Raw genomic sequence first — 16,641 nt, 5'->3', positions numbered from 1 at the left:
TCATTTGATACTTAATTACATTAGAAATCTAGTACTTTCTTACTCGAGTAAACGTAATTCAAAGTTTTACTTGAGTACACTACATTTTTAATGTTCTTAAGTATTAAAGGTAAAAAAAACAACTTGTATTTATGAAACAAAACTACCAAATTTTTCTAAGTTTAATCGCAACTTAATCATTGCTGTTAATAGTGTTCACAGTCTGTTTGATTACATGTCATTGACTAACTGCACAAATTTTACTGTACATTTCTGCCATATGGACATCAACTTGACATAGTCACCACTAATAAGCTACTATTAAATATAATGTAGAAATTTTAAAATAGAAACTTACATTTTCTGTAAAGCTGCTTTGCAACGATTTGTACCGTGAAAAGTGCTATACAAATAAACTTGAATTGAATTGAGAATATAGTGCAGTAAAAAGTAGGACATTGTGCTTTGGAATGTAGTGAAGTTAAAGTTTTCCAAAGAAAAACACCCTGATAAAGTACAGATAATTTTTTTATTTAGTTGAGTAAAGTGAAAATACTTCACTACTGTCCACCTCTGCTTGTGAGTCCAAATATTTTGGGGGCCACACTCGTTTTGTACAGTATCTCAGTCACAGCTCCTCTGTCCGGTAGGCGGCGCTCCCGGCGGCAGTGTTTGGTCTGTCCGTGCGGCGGCGCTGTGAGGCCGGTCCCGCTGGAGCAGAGCGTGAATCCCGGGGGCTGGAGCGCAGGATGGCGGCGGTCGGTGCTGCTGCTGAGGCCGAGTCGTCGGACAGCGAACCGGAGCAGGAGCACGGATCCCCGCAGAAACTCATACGGAAGGTCTCCACGTCAGGTCAGATCCGGAGCAAGGTAATATACCGCGTGCGTGTGTGTTTAGGGTGGGTTTGCAAAGAGAAAAGCGCCTCAGCTCAGACCAAGCGGCCCGTCTGAGATCCGCGACATTTCCTGCGTGTCCAGAGCCTCCGGTTCCGACCGACACCGACACCGGTAACCGGTCGCTGAGACGAGAGCGTGTGAATATAACGGAACCGCGCGGGTCTGAGATGAGCGGACTCTGCGCGCGCGTGTTCCGCTGGATTGCAACATTGTAACGGTTTGTTTGGAATCTGAGTTTGAAAATGAAACACTGTAACATTTGCAGCTTAGTGAAAGCGCGGCGGTTACATTCAAACCCAAATTCCCTTACAAAAAATGACCATACTTTCTGCCGCAGTTGCTCCAGTTATTTTACTATAGTAAAACTGTGGTAAAAAAAAAAAAAAGTCATAAATAATACTAAAAAGGAGGAAACGATAGAAAATATATAAAAGCTTTTAAAGCTATTTTAAGGAAATTACATATTGATTTATCATATATATAGGCTATAATATTTAAAAAGAGTAGCAAAATAGGTTACACTTTATTTTGATGGTAATTCTGTTGACTAGGTAACGTTGCAGCTACATATTATCTATTAGCTCTCAATAGAGTGTTGGTAGAGTATTAGTATGGTTAGGGTTAGAATAAGTTGCAAAGTTACTGATAGTCAGTAGAATGTCTGTTTGGAGACCATCACAATACAGAGATAGCAGATATTAATCAGATAGTCTACTAATACTCTAATGAGAGTTAGTAGACATGTAGGGGCAATGTTACTTATTGCCAACAGAATGTTCAAAAGCGACCATCCAAATAAAGTGTTGTTTCCGCAAAATATGTGCAAATATTTCTTAATTTTGGTGGAAACTGTGGCTACCAGCATGTCTATCTCTCCGTCTGTTTGTCTGTCGGCCAGTTCGGTTTACAAGCTCAAACCTTACAATAATAGTAGTCATAGTTTTTGTTCCTTCGTCATAGTTATCATTTATTATTATTTAGGGTTGCAAAAAGGTGGAACATTTCCAGTAAATTTCTGAAACATTCCAGAAAGTTTCCACCCCTTTGCAACCCTATTATTATTACAGTAACACTGTGGTAACTTGGGTTTAGCCTCCACTATCATTCAAAAAATATATATGTAAAGCAAAATAAGATTGGGAAAGCATCTGTTTGCTGGAGATTTAATGTAGTTTTTGCATTTTAGTTCAAACTACCGTGTTGTTTTAAAACAGATGCTGTGTACCCTACAGCTTTAAGATCTGAGCTGCTAAACCAAAGGTTGAATTATGAGTTATCACTATTCACACTTATTAAAAATCAGTAGTTGCGATCAGAATCTTAGTAATAGTCTTGACATTTTATGCTTGTTCCGTTACTGACAAACAGCTAAATGTAAGATAAAGTGATAAAGAATAAGAGAACATGTTCTTGCAGAACTGACTTCCTGAAAGCTTGATCTTGCCGTTTTGACAGAATTCTTTGATTTAGTGCATTCTTGTAGTATGCTGGATCTGGTTTCGTTAATGCGTAACCTCATTGCCCTATTCGAAAGACTCAAAAATAAACCATCAAATGTTCATGTTTTTGCTATCTCTAAATATCAGTTGCTTTCTGTGTGAATTGGGTCTAGATTTATGGTTATGGTTAGGATAAAGTATTTTTGCAAATATCATTAGCTTGCTATGAAAAGCACTGTGTACATGAGAGATGTTCAGTAACAGAGCCTCAAAAGCCTGTGTGTATCCGGTTAGTGAGATCACATGGTAGATATGTGAGATGATGCTCTGTTGCTTAGGACGGACCGGAGATGATCCGTGTTTGCATCATTTATATGCTCTTATGGTGTCTGTGATTTATTGTTTAATATCTTTCACCTAGAAAACTAACCGGTGTTGTTTGCTCATGCCGAAGGGCAATTCACAGCCAGAGTCTGTAGAAAGCGCTTATGTGTGATTAAAGCAGGACACTACAGAGAAAAGCATTGGTTTTTCATGAACTGGTTTAGTTTTGAGGTTTCCGTAATGTTTTTCTTTCAGTTTAGTGGAAAGAAAACATATAAAATGCACATTTAAGTTTATGTTCTTACATTTGGGTCTGTAGACTTCAATTACAAATACATATTTTTAAAATATGTTTTGTCAAAATGAGTTTTTTTTCTCCACTTCGGCAGCACTTACAAACACCAGACTTTATTCATATCTAGGCCTATATTCTGAAGGATTTTACTGAGGGGTTTGTTTATATAGGATTCATCTTAATTTATATAACGTATTGTAAAAGTATTTTGTTTCTGGCTGCTGACTGTACTTAAGTTTTTCAGTGATAAAAAGAGAAATCCCTTCGGTAAAAACTTTTAACTCTGATATTTCCACAATATTAAAACAATAATTAAGATTTCTGTTCTGGACATTTATTCTAATTAGTGTACACTTAACAAGAAAATACCTAAATTGTATATTTAACCAACATTTCAGAAAACGTGTAATACAAAAAAAAATTTTTTTTTTTATTTCTTAATATAATCAACTGTAAAAGGTTAATGATTGTTTGGTGATTGCCATTTTTACTCTAATCATCTTAAAAAGGTAAAGTTGAGCAAAAACTATACTAAAACTAAATGCCACATGGGTGATTTTTGCATGACGTACCTGTTTTTATATGCACAGCTAAAAAATTTGTGCATACTTTTATTAAAGCATTAATGTTTCAAAAATTAATTCTGAAACACAAAAGGTGAAATTTAGCTCATTGTCCAGCAAAAGTGGGATGTCCCATTTTGGTGTTTGCATCACATTAAATTTACAAAAGTGATTTAATATAAGCATAAAGTAAAGTGTCTACTTTAGTTTGTCAAATAACTTTTGTGAAAAATATGAGTGAAATAATGTTCCATTCCATTGTCATTAAGTGTAACATGTTTATGTAAAAAAAGAAAAGAAAAAGAAAACAGAATAGAAAAAGAATAGAGCAAGCTAGTGTTAGAGGCCTTTTTTGCTTTTGTTAATCAGAAGTCAGAAAGTCAGAATTATAATTGTATAATAAATCAAAAGAAAACAAATAGATACAATGCAAAAATATTAGAGAAGCAAGTGTTAGGTTTTTTTTAAGAAAACAAGCAGTTAGTAAATAAATAGAGTGTCTAAAAGGGGGCATTTAAAAAAAAATAAAGAATAGAATTAGAATAGAGAGTGCTAGAGTTAGAGGGTCGAATAAAGATGGAAGAGATGTGTTTTTAGCCGATTCTTGAAGATGGTTAAGGACTCAGCTGCTGGGATTGAGTTGGGCAGGTTATTCCACCAGGAGGGAACATTTAATGTAAAAGTCTGTGAAAGTGATTTTGAGCCTCTTTGGGATGAACAATAAAGCACCGTTCACTTGCAGAACGCAAGCTTCTAGAGGCACGTAAGTCTGAAGTAATGAATTTAGGTAAAGGGGTGCAGAGCCAGTGGAGGTTTTGTAGGCAAACATTAATGCCTTGAATTTTATGCGAGCAGCGATTGGTAGCCAGTACAAACTGATAAACAGAGGTGTGACGTGCATTCTTTTTGGCTCATTAAAGATTAATCTTGCTGCCGCGTTCTGGATTAATTGTAAAGGTTTGATAGAAGTGGCTGGAAGACCTGCCAAGAGAGCATTGCAATAGTCCAGCCTGGACAGAACAAGAGCTTGAACAAGGAGTTGTGAAGCATGTTCTGAAAGAAAGGGACATATATATATATATATATATATGTATATGTGATCATACTAAATTTGATTATATTTTAAATGATTAAAAACATGCTGACAAATTGGTAAAACTAGCGGTTTGGTGGTAAAGATTTAAAATTACATTTGATTAGTTTTTGGGGAGCTGCACTGAGACCCTTAAATAGTTTTTTAATGTCATTCAATGATTCTGTAAAAATGGCTGACAAGATTGTTTGGTATATAAACTATTGTTACGCTGAATGACGTAAATCATGGTAAAAAATTTTTATCGTAATAAATTTTTTGCTCTGAAAAAAATAAAATTAAACAGGACACATCTAATGTATGGATAAAAGTTTAAAAGCTGTGTTATGCTTTTGATGCTTCGAAACCCCTTTTCGTCTTTGACCCAAGTGTTTAGGGACCAGACATGAGGGTAAATGATAAGGTTTGTTATTTTAAGTGCACTATTCCTTGAAGTCTCCGGGAAGTGCGCTTGTCTAGAGATGCATTAGTTAAGGTAACAGTAACGTGTGGGCGGCCAGAGGCTCTGCTGCAGCAAGGCCGGCCTGTAAACGCCGCTGCGGCTCTGGGCTGAATTCTGAGAAGCGGAAGCCGTGTCTCGCCCTGTACTGTCATCACGTCTGTGCGCTGTGGTGGGGGGAGAAAGGAGAAAGGTCACGGTTCAGATCGGTCACGGGCTCTTTGAGTCTGATCAGACAGAGGTGAGATGAAAGCGTTCGCTCCGACCGGCCGCTGCAGTAACCGCAGGCATCTGTCCGCTGAAAGGTCACGTTTGACCCGTGGGCGCTTCGCTGATTCCAGCGCATTCGTTTAGGAGTTAAATCCACGGTTTGCTGAAAAGCATCTTTGTGACAGTAAACACTATGCAGTACAGTTTTCACAGCTGTGTGAACGCTCAGTCTTTCAACAGACGGATCGCTGTCGCACAGCTGCACGCTGTAAATCTAGAGGCTCTTGATGAGACTGTTGGACACAGTATTGCTGAGGTTCTTTCAATAATCATCTGCATTTATTTACATTTAAATGTATTCATTTAGCAAATGCTTTGGATAAGTGACTTAGTTCACTCACCCTCTGGCTATTCAAGATGTAGATGAGTTTGTTTCTTCATCAGGTTTGTAGAAATGTAGCATTGCATCAGTGTCTCCGCAATGGATGCTCTGCAGTGAATGGGTGCCGTCAGAATGAGAGTCCAAACAGCTGATTAAAAACATCACAATAATCCACAAGTAATCCACACCACTCCAGTCCATCAGTTAACATCTTGTGAAGCCAAAAGCTGCATATTGTACGAAACAAATCCATCATTAAGACACTTTTAACTTCAAACTGTTAAAATATGAGATTTCTCTCTCATACAGTCCAAATAACTGTTATCTGACAGGTTTTGACATTGAACATTTTATAAAAAGCTCAAAAGTTATACAGTACAATCAATGCATTTAGTTGCAACTAGTACAACTAAGCAGATTGTAAACGACATCCGTTGATTGCAGTTTGGTGACATTTGCAAACCCAGTTGGAATTACAACTCACATTGACTGATTAGTATATTTACATGTAAATATATTCCTTATATACTGTAAATAGCGGCTCTATGTGTTATACTGCACATGCTTTGTTTCTGTTTAGTTTTTAATCAGTTTAGTGTTTCTGTTTAGTATTTAATCAGTATAATTTTAGCAACATACTAGTTTTTGTTAATATTTTGAATTAGATTTTAAATGTTCTGTTTTCATTTTAATTTTGGGTTTTTCTTTTAAAATATGTCTATGTAGTTTTTTTTAATTGAATATTAGTTTTAGTTTATTTAGTTTTAGTTATTTTAGTACAACATGAACTAATGAATGTTTTTTTTATATATATTTCATTTCAGTTATTTCAAGTAAAAAGGCTTTTTAGATTTAAGTAATGATTTTAATAAATGAATAATATTTTGTAGTGCTGTCAAACGATTAATCGCATCCCAAAAAGTTTTTGTTTACATAATATAGGCCTATGTGTGTGTACTATGTATATTTATTATGTATATATATTTAGAAAATGTTTTTATTTGTATATATTTATATTCATATAATTTATATTGTATATAAATATATTTAATATATTAACATAACATATCTTTCTTAAATATATACATCCATGTGTTTCTATTTATATATACATAATAAATATACACAGTACACACATATATTATGTAAACAAAAACCTTTATTTTGGATGTGATTAATCATTTGACAGCACTATTCATTTGAATGACATTTTATTGTTTCATTTTAATTTCAGTTAAAGTTTTAGTAATTTTGTTGTGCTTTACTATTTTTGTTTTAAAATAGTTTTTATTTTATTAGTTTTAGTTATTTTAGCACTTCAACATAAATTTAACGAAAATGAGAAATGTTGCCTCGGCAACTAGCTGAAAATAAGTTTGCATTTTTTTATATTTAGTTTTAAAATTTAATTGAATGTTTATTTCATTTCAAGTATTGAAAAAGTGGTTTTAGTTAATAACCCTGATTAAATGATGTCTTCAAGTTCATTAAAAGCTGCATCAAATGCTCATGTCATTCATGCTGCAGCGCACCGGATGTAAAGATGTAAAGTTAGCGTGCGGTTAGGAAATGGCTCTATTATCTGCATCAATGCTTGGAGTGAGCTATTTTGGTAGCTCTTCTCAAAGCCTGAGCGCTGCACAAGCGGGTCAAGCTTCCTGTGGGTTGATCAGCGTTGTGTGTTTCAGACTTCATCGCGTGTGTGTGTGAGCTGAAATGACAGGTGCCTTCAGTGGTAGAGAAAAGGGCATTTACTGTCAGCGGAAACCAGCATGAGTGAGTGAGTGAGTGAGTGTGTGTGTGTGTGTGTGTGTGTGTGTATGTGTGTGTGGCGTAAAAGCCTCATGTCAGTCAGAGGCTTCTTGCTCTGACCTGTGTCTCATGGATTGCACTAGGGGCCAGGTTAGTCTGTTACACTCTCCGGACATCTATCTGTGTTTGTGTTTGTGCTGCTTTATCTCACTAAATCATTTCTAGTCCATACTGACTGTGCATGTTTTGTAAGATTCAGTAAGACTCGGAAAAACTTTTAGCGCAAATACATTTAAAGAATCATGTATGGAGTTGCAAAATGGTTGAAACGTTTTTTTGAAGTACTTGTATTTATCGTAAAGTTTGTTGAATGCTGTATCTGTACTTGCTTGTGATGCTGATATGGCAATGTATTTCAATAAAGCCTGTTGTCTGAATCCTGCATGCAACCTGATGTTCAGTGTGTTCTGTTAATTTGTAAAGCATTCAGATGGAGTTGCATTTGTCTCATTACTTTGCTGCAAATTTATGCATGAAAAGTTGGCATGCTTTTTTCTCGCTGTAGCAGCAAAGCGACCTTGAGTTTTGAAGATATGATGCTTTATCAGCCTGTTTCTGCAGTAAATATAGTTTTTTAATGCATTTTTAAAGTCTGAATTTTGCAGTACCCCGCATCCAATTTATTTAAGTGTGTGTTTGCTGTTGTACAGTATGTTTAACATTGTGTAATGCACGATGAGACTGAACGAAAACAACTGTGGGATTTTTTTTCAGTTGTCTGATCTAGCGGGTGAAAACGGTGCGTTTGATTACTTGGTAAAGTAACACAACACACATGGTTTAAGGAATTATTCATGTCTGCAGCACAAACTGCAGGAATCAATCTTAAATGTGAACAATATTAATAGTTATGCTTGCAAATTAGAAACCAGATGTCAGAGTGAAATGTGTTGAGCTCTGCCGCTCCCTTTAGGTGTAACATGGAACTGCAGGCTGTGTGTGTGTGTGTGTGTGGGCCCTAAATTGTGGTCCCCACGGGTACAAAAGCTTATAAATCATACAGAATGAAGTTTTTTGAAAATCTAAAAATGAAGTAAGTTTCCTTTAAGGGGTAGGTTTAGGGGTAGGGTTGGTGTAGGGCAATAGAATATACGGTCTGTACAGTAGAAAAAACATTACGCCTATGGAGAGTCCCCACAAGGATAGCTGACCAGACAAGTGTGTGTGTGTGTGTGTCTGTGTGTGTGTGTGTGTTTCTGAGGTTGGAGTGAAGTTGTGTGGTTTCTTGGTGTAAAAATATCATTCCATTAAAGGTTTGTGGGAGATGTAATGATGTGTAAAGAGCCGCTCGAGGAGGATGATGATGCCATTTATTACATAAATGAACGCGGGTGACCGGAACGAAAGGAATTTTCACATACTTCTCTCTCTCTCTCTCTCGCTTCTTCTAGACGATTTTAAAAGAGGGAAAGTTGATGAAACAGACGAATTTTCAGCGCTGGAAGAGACGTTACTTTAAACTGCGGGGAAGAACGCTGTACTACGCTCAGACGGCCAAGGTCTGTTGAAAACAGCACACACACACACACTTTTAATTAGTTGTGTAAATGAGAGCATACCGTATGCTCTATTATTTGTGTTTAAAGCTATTTATAATTTGTACACACTAACCCAAAACCTAAACCTAAAGGAGCATTTAAATATATTATATAAAAAAAAAATAATAATAAAAAATCACTAAATATATATATTTGTGAATGTGTATATTTTATAATATATTTTATATATATTATACTGTCTGTCTGTGTGTGTGTGTGTGTGTATATATTAAAATAAAAAATATAATGTACATATGTATACCTTTGACATCATCAAAGGTACATTTTGTAAGCTTTAATTTATTTCTGGGGACAATTTTGTGTTGTAGATATCTGTAGAAGTAAACATGAATCACACATGCACAGATTTACATGAACAGTTATTGATTTTTGCTGATTTGTTTTCAGTCAATTATTTTTGATGAAGTGGATCTGACGGACGCCAGTGTAGCAGAATCAAGCACGAAGAACGTTAACAACAGCTTTACTGTGAGTACACACATTAAACTGAGGATGTGGCATAATCTACTTTTTATGTAAAGCTAATTATAATTGGATTTGTATTGTGTGATGTGGTGATGAGTGGTGCTTGCCTGTGCAAAACGTCCCATGATTAGGGAATTATTTATTTAACAATTCCAGCTCTGATTCTTCTCAGTGAATATGTAATGGTTCTATTAACAATTCTTTAGTACTTTTCATGAAGAATTGTCTGGAAAAAGAAATTGCATGGTTGCATTTGCTACAGTATGTTGCCAACTGATGAGCTCATCTCAGAATAGAAATAAATCAGAAATAGTTCTTTTGAATGACTTTTCAGTCACTTTTTAGAGCCAGCATAAATGCAATTGGTTCTGTATATTACATAAATATGACATACACTTCCGTTCAAAGGTCTGGGGTCGGAGTGATTTTGAATTTTTAAAATAAAAAATTCAGTAAAATCAGTAAAGTTTAAAAATGACTGTTTTCTATTGTGATGCATTTTAAAATGTAATTTATTTCTGTGATCAAAGCTGTATTTTCAGCATCATTACTCCAGCCTTCAGTGTCACATGATCTTCAGAAATCAGTATAATATTCTGATTTACTGCATTCAAAACTGTGATGCATTGTATTAATCAAGATTCTTTGATGATTAGAAAGTTCTAAATAACAGCATTTGTTTGAAATTGAAACCTTATAAACATTATAAATGTCTTCACTGTCACTCTTACATCTCTGTGATGTTCTGATCTCTAGATATGGCATAAAATCATGGGATTTTATTAATTTTTTTAAGTCTGATGACTTAATGCTAAACGTCACCGACAACCCCTAAAAGCAAACTTTCTGCATTTGTAACAAGCAAAACCTTTTGAATGAACTCTTTTTAGCTTTGAGCATGTCTCTTTTAGGTCAGACTTCTGGAGTCAGTTTAGTGCTAAAAGTGTAGTTGAGTAAACACACACTCGTTTCTTGTGTTTTCTGTGACGTTCTCAGCGAGGAAATGAAGCTTCTGAGAAAAACGCAGAGTGTGTTTATTCTGGATCTGATAAAGAGAGCGGCCTGAAATAGTCTGGAGCACATGTGCGTGTGTGTTAGTGTTCTGAAGTGTATTTATAGCTGACATTTGGACTGATTTAATTTTAATAGCAGGGAGGAGCTCATGCTTTTCCATGGTCTGTCCGTTCTGGGCTGCGTGTGCGTGTTCGCTGTGTTTTCATATGCATTTTTTCTGCCTGCTGCTGGTTTGTGGGAGGGTCTCCGGCAGGACGCGGCTCTCTGAGTCATCGTGATGGAAACAGGGAGGAGTCTTTGAAAGAGAGAGGCAAGGAAAGAGACATGGATCAGCTGAGGAAGGAGAATTAGGAATGATTTGCCGCTGAGCCGGTTCGTGGATCTCCCTACGGCTCCGATCAACCTACATAGACAGGAAAAGAGAGAGCGATAGAGAGACAAAAGGAGAAAGAAGAGGTTTATTGGAGCGTCTGGATTTTGCCGGGAAATAAGTAAGAGGAAAGAATGTGTGGAATGAGGGAAAGAGAACGAGTGTGTGTTTACTTAAAGGGATAGTTCACCTCAAAATCATCCTTTGCTCAGCCTCGTGTCATTCAAAGCTGTGTTACTGTCTTCTTTTTTTGAACTACAAACAGCATTGTATGGATTTTTATCCATTGTATGGATAAAAAAAAACTCAAAATATCTTCTTTTTGTTCCACAGAAGAATTACAGGTTGGATTTTAATTATACTTTTGGTATACAATTACCCACAGATGTGAGGTAAATCTGGCAAGTAGTTGCTTTGCGGATATCTGGCGATGTCTTTAAAGGTGGAAATGATTCATGAAGTAAATTGATGTTTTACTATGTGTTCTTTTTTAGGGCTAGGTTTAGATTTTGGTCATCTGTAATCACCATAAATAGCTTTATATGTAAACAATTCAAGTATGTTGTATGTTTTTATTTAGATAGGTGTGTGTGTGTTTGAACACTGTGTCCAGTGTTGTGTTTTGGCCTCTGTGTGTGTGTGTGTGTTTGAATAACTGTCTAGATTAGATCTGCATGTTAATAATACTTGTAAATTAGAGAGATTTTATAGAGTAGGGCTGTCATTTGATTCAAATATTTGTCAAATTAAGTAATATGCCAGTTAATCAAAATAAATTTCATACACTACTGTTCAAAAGTTTAGGGTGGACAAGATTTTTTAAAAGAAACTAATATTTTTCTTCAGTAAGGACGCATTAAATTGCTTAGAAGTGACAGTAAAGACATTTATAATGTTACAAAAGATTTCTATTTCAAATAAATGCTGTTCTTTTTAACGTTCTGTTCATCAAAGAATCCCGAAGAATAAAATGTATCACAGTTTCCACTAAAATATGAACTGTTTTCAACATTGATAATGATAAGAGATGTTTCTTGAGCAGCAAATCAGCATATTAGAATGATTTCTGAAGATCATGTGACACTGAAGACTGGAGTAATGATGCTGAAAATTCAGCTTTGCATCACAGAAATAAATTGCATTTTACAGTATATTCAAATAGAAAACACTTATTTAAAACTGAAATAATATTACAAAATATTACTGCTTTTACTGTATTTTTAATCAAATAAACGGTGAGCATTATTTCAAAAACCTAAAAAAGTCTTACTGACACAAAACTCTTGAATGGTTGTGTATACCAATATTTCCTGAACAAAATATTTTTTTAATGGATTTTTTCCATATCATGGAACATAAGCCTATGACTAGCAGACTGACGTCTTTGGCTGTTATGTAGTATTTGCTGTTCCAGCTTGAATTACTAATACGCTAGGAAAAATTCATTACATTTGCTTTCATTCATTCAGCAGAAACTTTTATCCAAAGCGTCTAGTAAATGTGGAAAACAACAAAGCTATTAATCTTAAAGAGGCAATAACAGAATATGCTTTTATTAAAGGATTACACTACCGTTAAGAGAAGTATCTGTATATGAGACACATAATGCTTTAGAGAATGTGAAATGTGTCGCCATTAGTGAAAAATCAAGTGTTAATAGTTAAAAATTGGGATTTGTCCATTGAAGTGTGTAGGATTAAAGAAATTGATCTAATAAAAGCCACAGAACTTCACAAAAGTTCATTCTGGTTCAAGAGCCTTAAATGATTATATCTCATTTTAGACCAGATCGATTTTGCTTGGACAGTCAGCTGGTTTTCCTCTGACAGGCCTTACGGTGTGGTTCAGGACGCCGCGTGCTTTAAAAGACGTCACTGGCCTGTGTTGTGCAAGAGTTCGGCGGCATCTGATTGTATTCGAGGCTTTGAAGTGTTGAAGTATAAAACTGATTCATATTTAAAGGTGAAGTGTTCATCACTGAACAGAATTGCAACATTTAAAGTTTTCAAACAGGATTCTCAAACACTCTTACTGCTTCTCTGCCCCTCTCACTGTCTGCCATTGGTTAGTCAGACAGATAGTCCCGCCCCCAAACTCACGTCATTGGTTAAGTCAGAAGTTGCAGTGTACATTATGAATACCGTTATAGTGCATTATACATAGAGGCTTCGAGTAAGGTTTTACCATACGTGTTAATCATGGGTTAATATTTTGGATTTTCTTGTTTCATGCTTCAGACAGTAATTAATCTTACAAATGTGAAACCCAGTGCTAATATGTGCCTTCACCTAGAGCTAGAAGAGATATTAAAGAAATATTTCACCCAAAAATTAAAATTACCTGAAATTTCTCACTCTCACCGTATCCAAGATGTCGGTGAGTTTGTTTCTTCATCAGATTTGGAGAAATGTAGCATTGCATCAGTGTCTCAGCAATGGATGCTCTGCAGTGAATGGGTGCCGTCAGAATGAGAGCTGATAAAAGCAACGGTTTGAGGTTAAAAACATCTTGATGGATTTGTTTCAGCTTTTGTCTTCTCCAGATGTTAACTGATGGACTGGAGTGCTGTGGATTACTTGTGGATTATTGTGATGTTTTTATCAGCTGTTTGGACTCTTCTGACATTCTGACGGCACCCATTCACTGCAGAGCATCCATTGCTGAGACACTGATGCAATGCTACATTTCTCCAAATCTGATGAAGAAACAAACTCATTCTAATCTTGGATGGACTGAGTGAACTATTCCATTTTTGAGTGAACTATTGCTTTAACCCAGGGTTAATTGTAGTGAAAAGCATTAGATTAGTCTGAAACTGATATTTCATTAAGTGCTTTATTACATTAGTGCGGCAGCTGTGTGTTAAAGTGTTTAAAACAGATGTGTTTAGCTGTAACTGAACCCCAAAAGCTCTTTGAGTCGTATGACACGGTTCAGCTGGTGTTACGACAGCGCTGATAAAGTGTGTTTGTGGGAGGGATAAAAGTGGCTTCAAGATCTACATCAAAGACATTAACCAGACACACACTGACTCTGTGTGTGTGTGTGTGTGTGTGTGTGTGGGTCTGTCTCTCTTCCACTGCGTGTCAGCTGATCCATGCGTCTGTATGTTTTAGTTGGTTTTATGAGGCAGTTTGTGTACTCCTGTGAAATGAATAATATGATCGGTTTATATATATATATACATGTGTGTGTGTGTGTGTGTGTGTGTGTGCGCGGAGGAAAGGCATGAGTTATTTTTAACCGTGTGGGAACAGAGGGTCTTTGTCAGTAGCTGGAGGAAACGGATTGGGAAGCTGATGTACACACACACACACACACATGCTATTTTAGGCGTTTGAATGCTTGATGGTTTGGCTGTTGGGATACAGCTGAAAAAAATTGAGTTCCAGGTGTTTGTGGCCACTAGTGAACATGATTCTATTTTGCATTCTATTCTAATTTTATTGCAAGTTCTAAGCATAGTAATTTCAGTGAGAAAATCAGTTTGCATGAATGTCTTTGGTTTGTTTGGGGGTTTCTTCGGTCCTTTTACTTTATTGACAGAGCTGACATGAAGGAAACATCATCTTTCTTTCATCGAAACTTTTCAAACTCCTCTAAAACTTTTATTTTTAGGTTTAAATTTGATTTGAAATCCCTGATTTTTAATGTGCTCTCAGACATTTTAAAGTGTTTTCCTTTGAATGATATTTGATATTTATGTACTTTGAAATGTATTTATTTACTTACTTGAATGGCTTAAAATGGGATGCAAAAGAGATTCAAAATGTTGATGAAACTTACAATAAGGTTTCATTTGCTAACTGTAGTTTACTACATTAGTTAACATAAACAATGGACAATATATTATTTACAATGAAAAATATGTCTACAGCATTAATTGATCTAAGTTAATTTTATTAATGCATTTTTTTAATTAAAAGTTGTCTTTTAACATTAGTTAATGCACTGAACTAACATGGACAAACACTGAACCACTGTATTTTTATTAACTAACATTATCGACAATTAATAAATCCTGTATAAGTATTTTTCTCCTTGGAAAAAAATATATTGCCCTTAAGTTCATGTTGGCTGATGTGTACAAATAAGTCCTCATTGTAAAGTGCATTTCAAATCTAGTTAGAAAAGAAACAAGACACTTTTATACACTGATTGTCACTGAATATTTAATAATTTTCATTTATATGCACCACTATAACGATACATAAAGATACACACTAAAGCATGAAAAATACACGCCTCTGTGGACATTTGTGAGTAATAATGCAAACTATTTGCTTGACGCACTCATGAATTGACGCAAATTAAAATAAATTGATCTTATCAACTTATTTGATACTCAGATGCTATTGATACATCACTTAACACACTGTCTTACTCATGAGTAGCTGAAAATAGAAACGTGAAACTAATCTAATCTCAGTATTAAGGTGAAATTAATGGCCAATAGGTTGTTAAAGATATAGTTCATCCAGAAATGAACATTTCATGAAAATGTGTTCACCCTCAGGGCATCCAAGATGTAGATGAGTTTGTTTCTTCATCAGATTTGGAGAAATGTAGCATTGCATCAGTGTCTCAGCAATGGATGCTCTGCAGTGAATGGGTGCCGTCAGAATGAGAGTCCAAACAGCTGATAAAAACATCACAATAATCCACAAGTAATCCACAGCACTCCAGTCCATCAGTTAACATCTGGAGAAGACAAAAGCTGAAACTAATCCAGCATTAAGACGTTATTTTACTTCAAACCAAGTCCATAATAACACTTCCTCCAGTAAAAAAGGTGGTCTGGTCTGAATCAGGAGAGAAATCTGCACAGATCAAGCAGCGTTTCCAAGCCAAAACAGCTCTAAAACTCAGCTTCAAGATACACTCAAGATAAACTTCTCATCAAATTCTTGTAAAATCTAATTATCTGAGCTGCTCTACATCTATTGATTCATCTATCCAAGATGCTCTTGATGAGTTTGTTTCTTCATCAGATTTGTTGAAATGCAGCATTGCATCAGTGTCTCAGCAATGGATCTTCTGCAGTGAATGGGTGCCGTCAGAATGAGAGTCCAAACAGCTGATAAAAACATCACAATAATCCACAAGTAATCCACAGCACTCCAGTCCATCAGTTAACATCTGGAGAAGACAAAAGCTGAAACAAATCCATCATTAAGACGTTATTTTACTTCAAACCAAGTCCATAATAACACTTCCTCCAGTGAAAAAGTGGTCTGGTCTGAATCAGGAGAGAAATCTGCACAGATCAAGCAGCGTTTCCAAGCCAAAACAGCTCTAAAACTCAGCTCTAAAATTCAGTGAATTTTTCACTGGAGGAAGTGTTATTATGGATTATGGACTCGTATTTTAGCCAGAAGCAACAGTTTGAAGTTAAAAACGTCTTGATGGATTTGTTTCAGCTTTTGTCTTCTTCAGATGTTAACTGATGGACTGGAGTGCTGTGGATTACTTGTGGATTATTGTGATGTTTTTATCAGCTGTTTGGACTCTCATTCTGACGGCACCCATTCACTGCAGAGCATCCATTGCTGAGACACTGATGCAATGCTACATTTCTCCAAATCTCATGAAGAAACAAACTAATCTACATCTCTGATGGCCTGAGCATGAGCCCATTTACAGCAAATTTGAATTTTGGGCTGAACTATTCCTTTAAAATCTTTCCAACATTCTTCAAGCACATGTTTCTGGAGCCCTGAGGGTTCACACACACACACACACACACACTTACTCACTTACTCACACACACGCACGCACACACACTCACACACACACACACA

The 16,641-nt window shown here is 35.8% G+C and overlaps 1 protein-coding gene across 2 annotated transcripts in view; it reads left to right on the top strand.

Annotated features, from left to right (window-relative positions):
* The first annotated feature begins 712 nt into the window (after nt 1-712).
* dgkd (diacylglycerol kinase delta) overlaps nt 713-16,641 on the top strand; it is a 35,249-nt gene continuing 19,320 nt past the window's right edge. The window contains exons 1-3 of one of the 2 annotated variants that reach the window (XM_016573249.1): nt 713-848; nt 8,824-8,931; nt 9,379-9,459. In XM_016573249.1, the coding sequence (XP_016428735.1) occupies nt 729-848; nt 8,824-8,931; nt 9,379-9,459 (309 nt within the window). In that variant the 5' untranslated portion in view covers nt 713-728. Of the gene's footprint in view, nt 849-8,823; nt 8,932-9,378; nt 9,460-10,750; nt 10,962-16,641 lie in introns of those variants that run through there. The other variant, XM_016573250.1, reaches the window with a different exon arrangement.

This window comes from Sinocyclocheilus rhinocerous, unplaced genomic scaffold, assembly GCF_001515625.1.
Source record: "Sinocyclocheilus rhinocerous isolate Xijiao unplaced genomic scaffold, SAMN03320098_v1.1 scaffold592, whole genome shotgun sequence".
In the NCBI taxonomy this organism is placed as follows: Eukaryota; Metazoa; Chordata; class Actinopteri; order Cypriniformes; family Cyprinidae; genus Sinocyclocheilus; species Sinocyclocheilus rhinocerous.
This window is presented reverse-complemented; position numbering and strand designations above follow the sequence as displayed.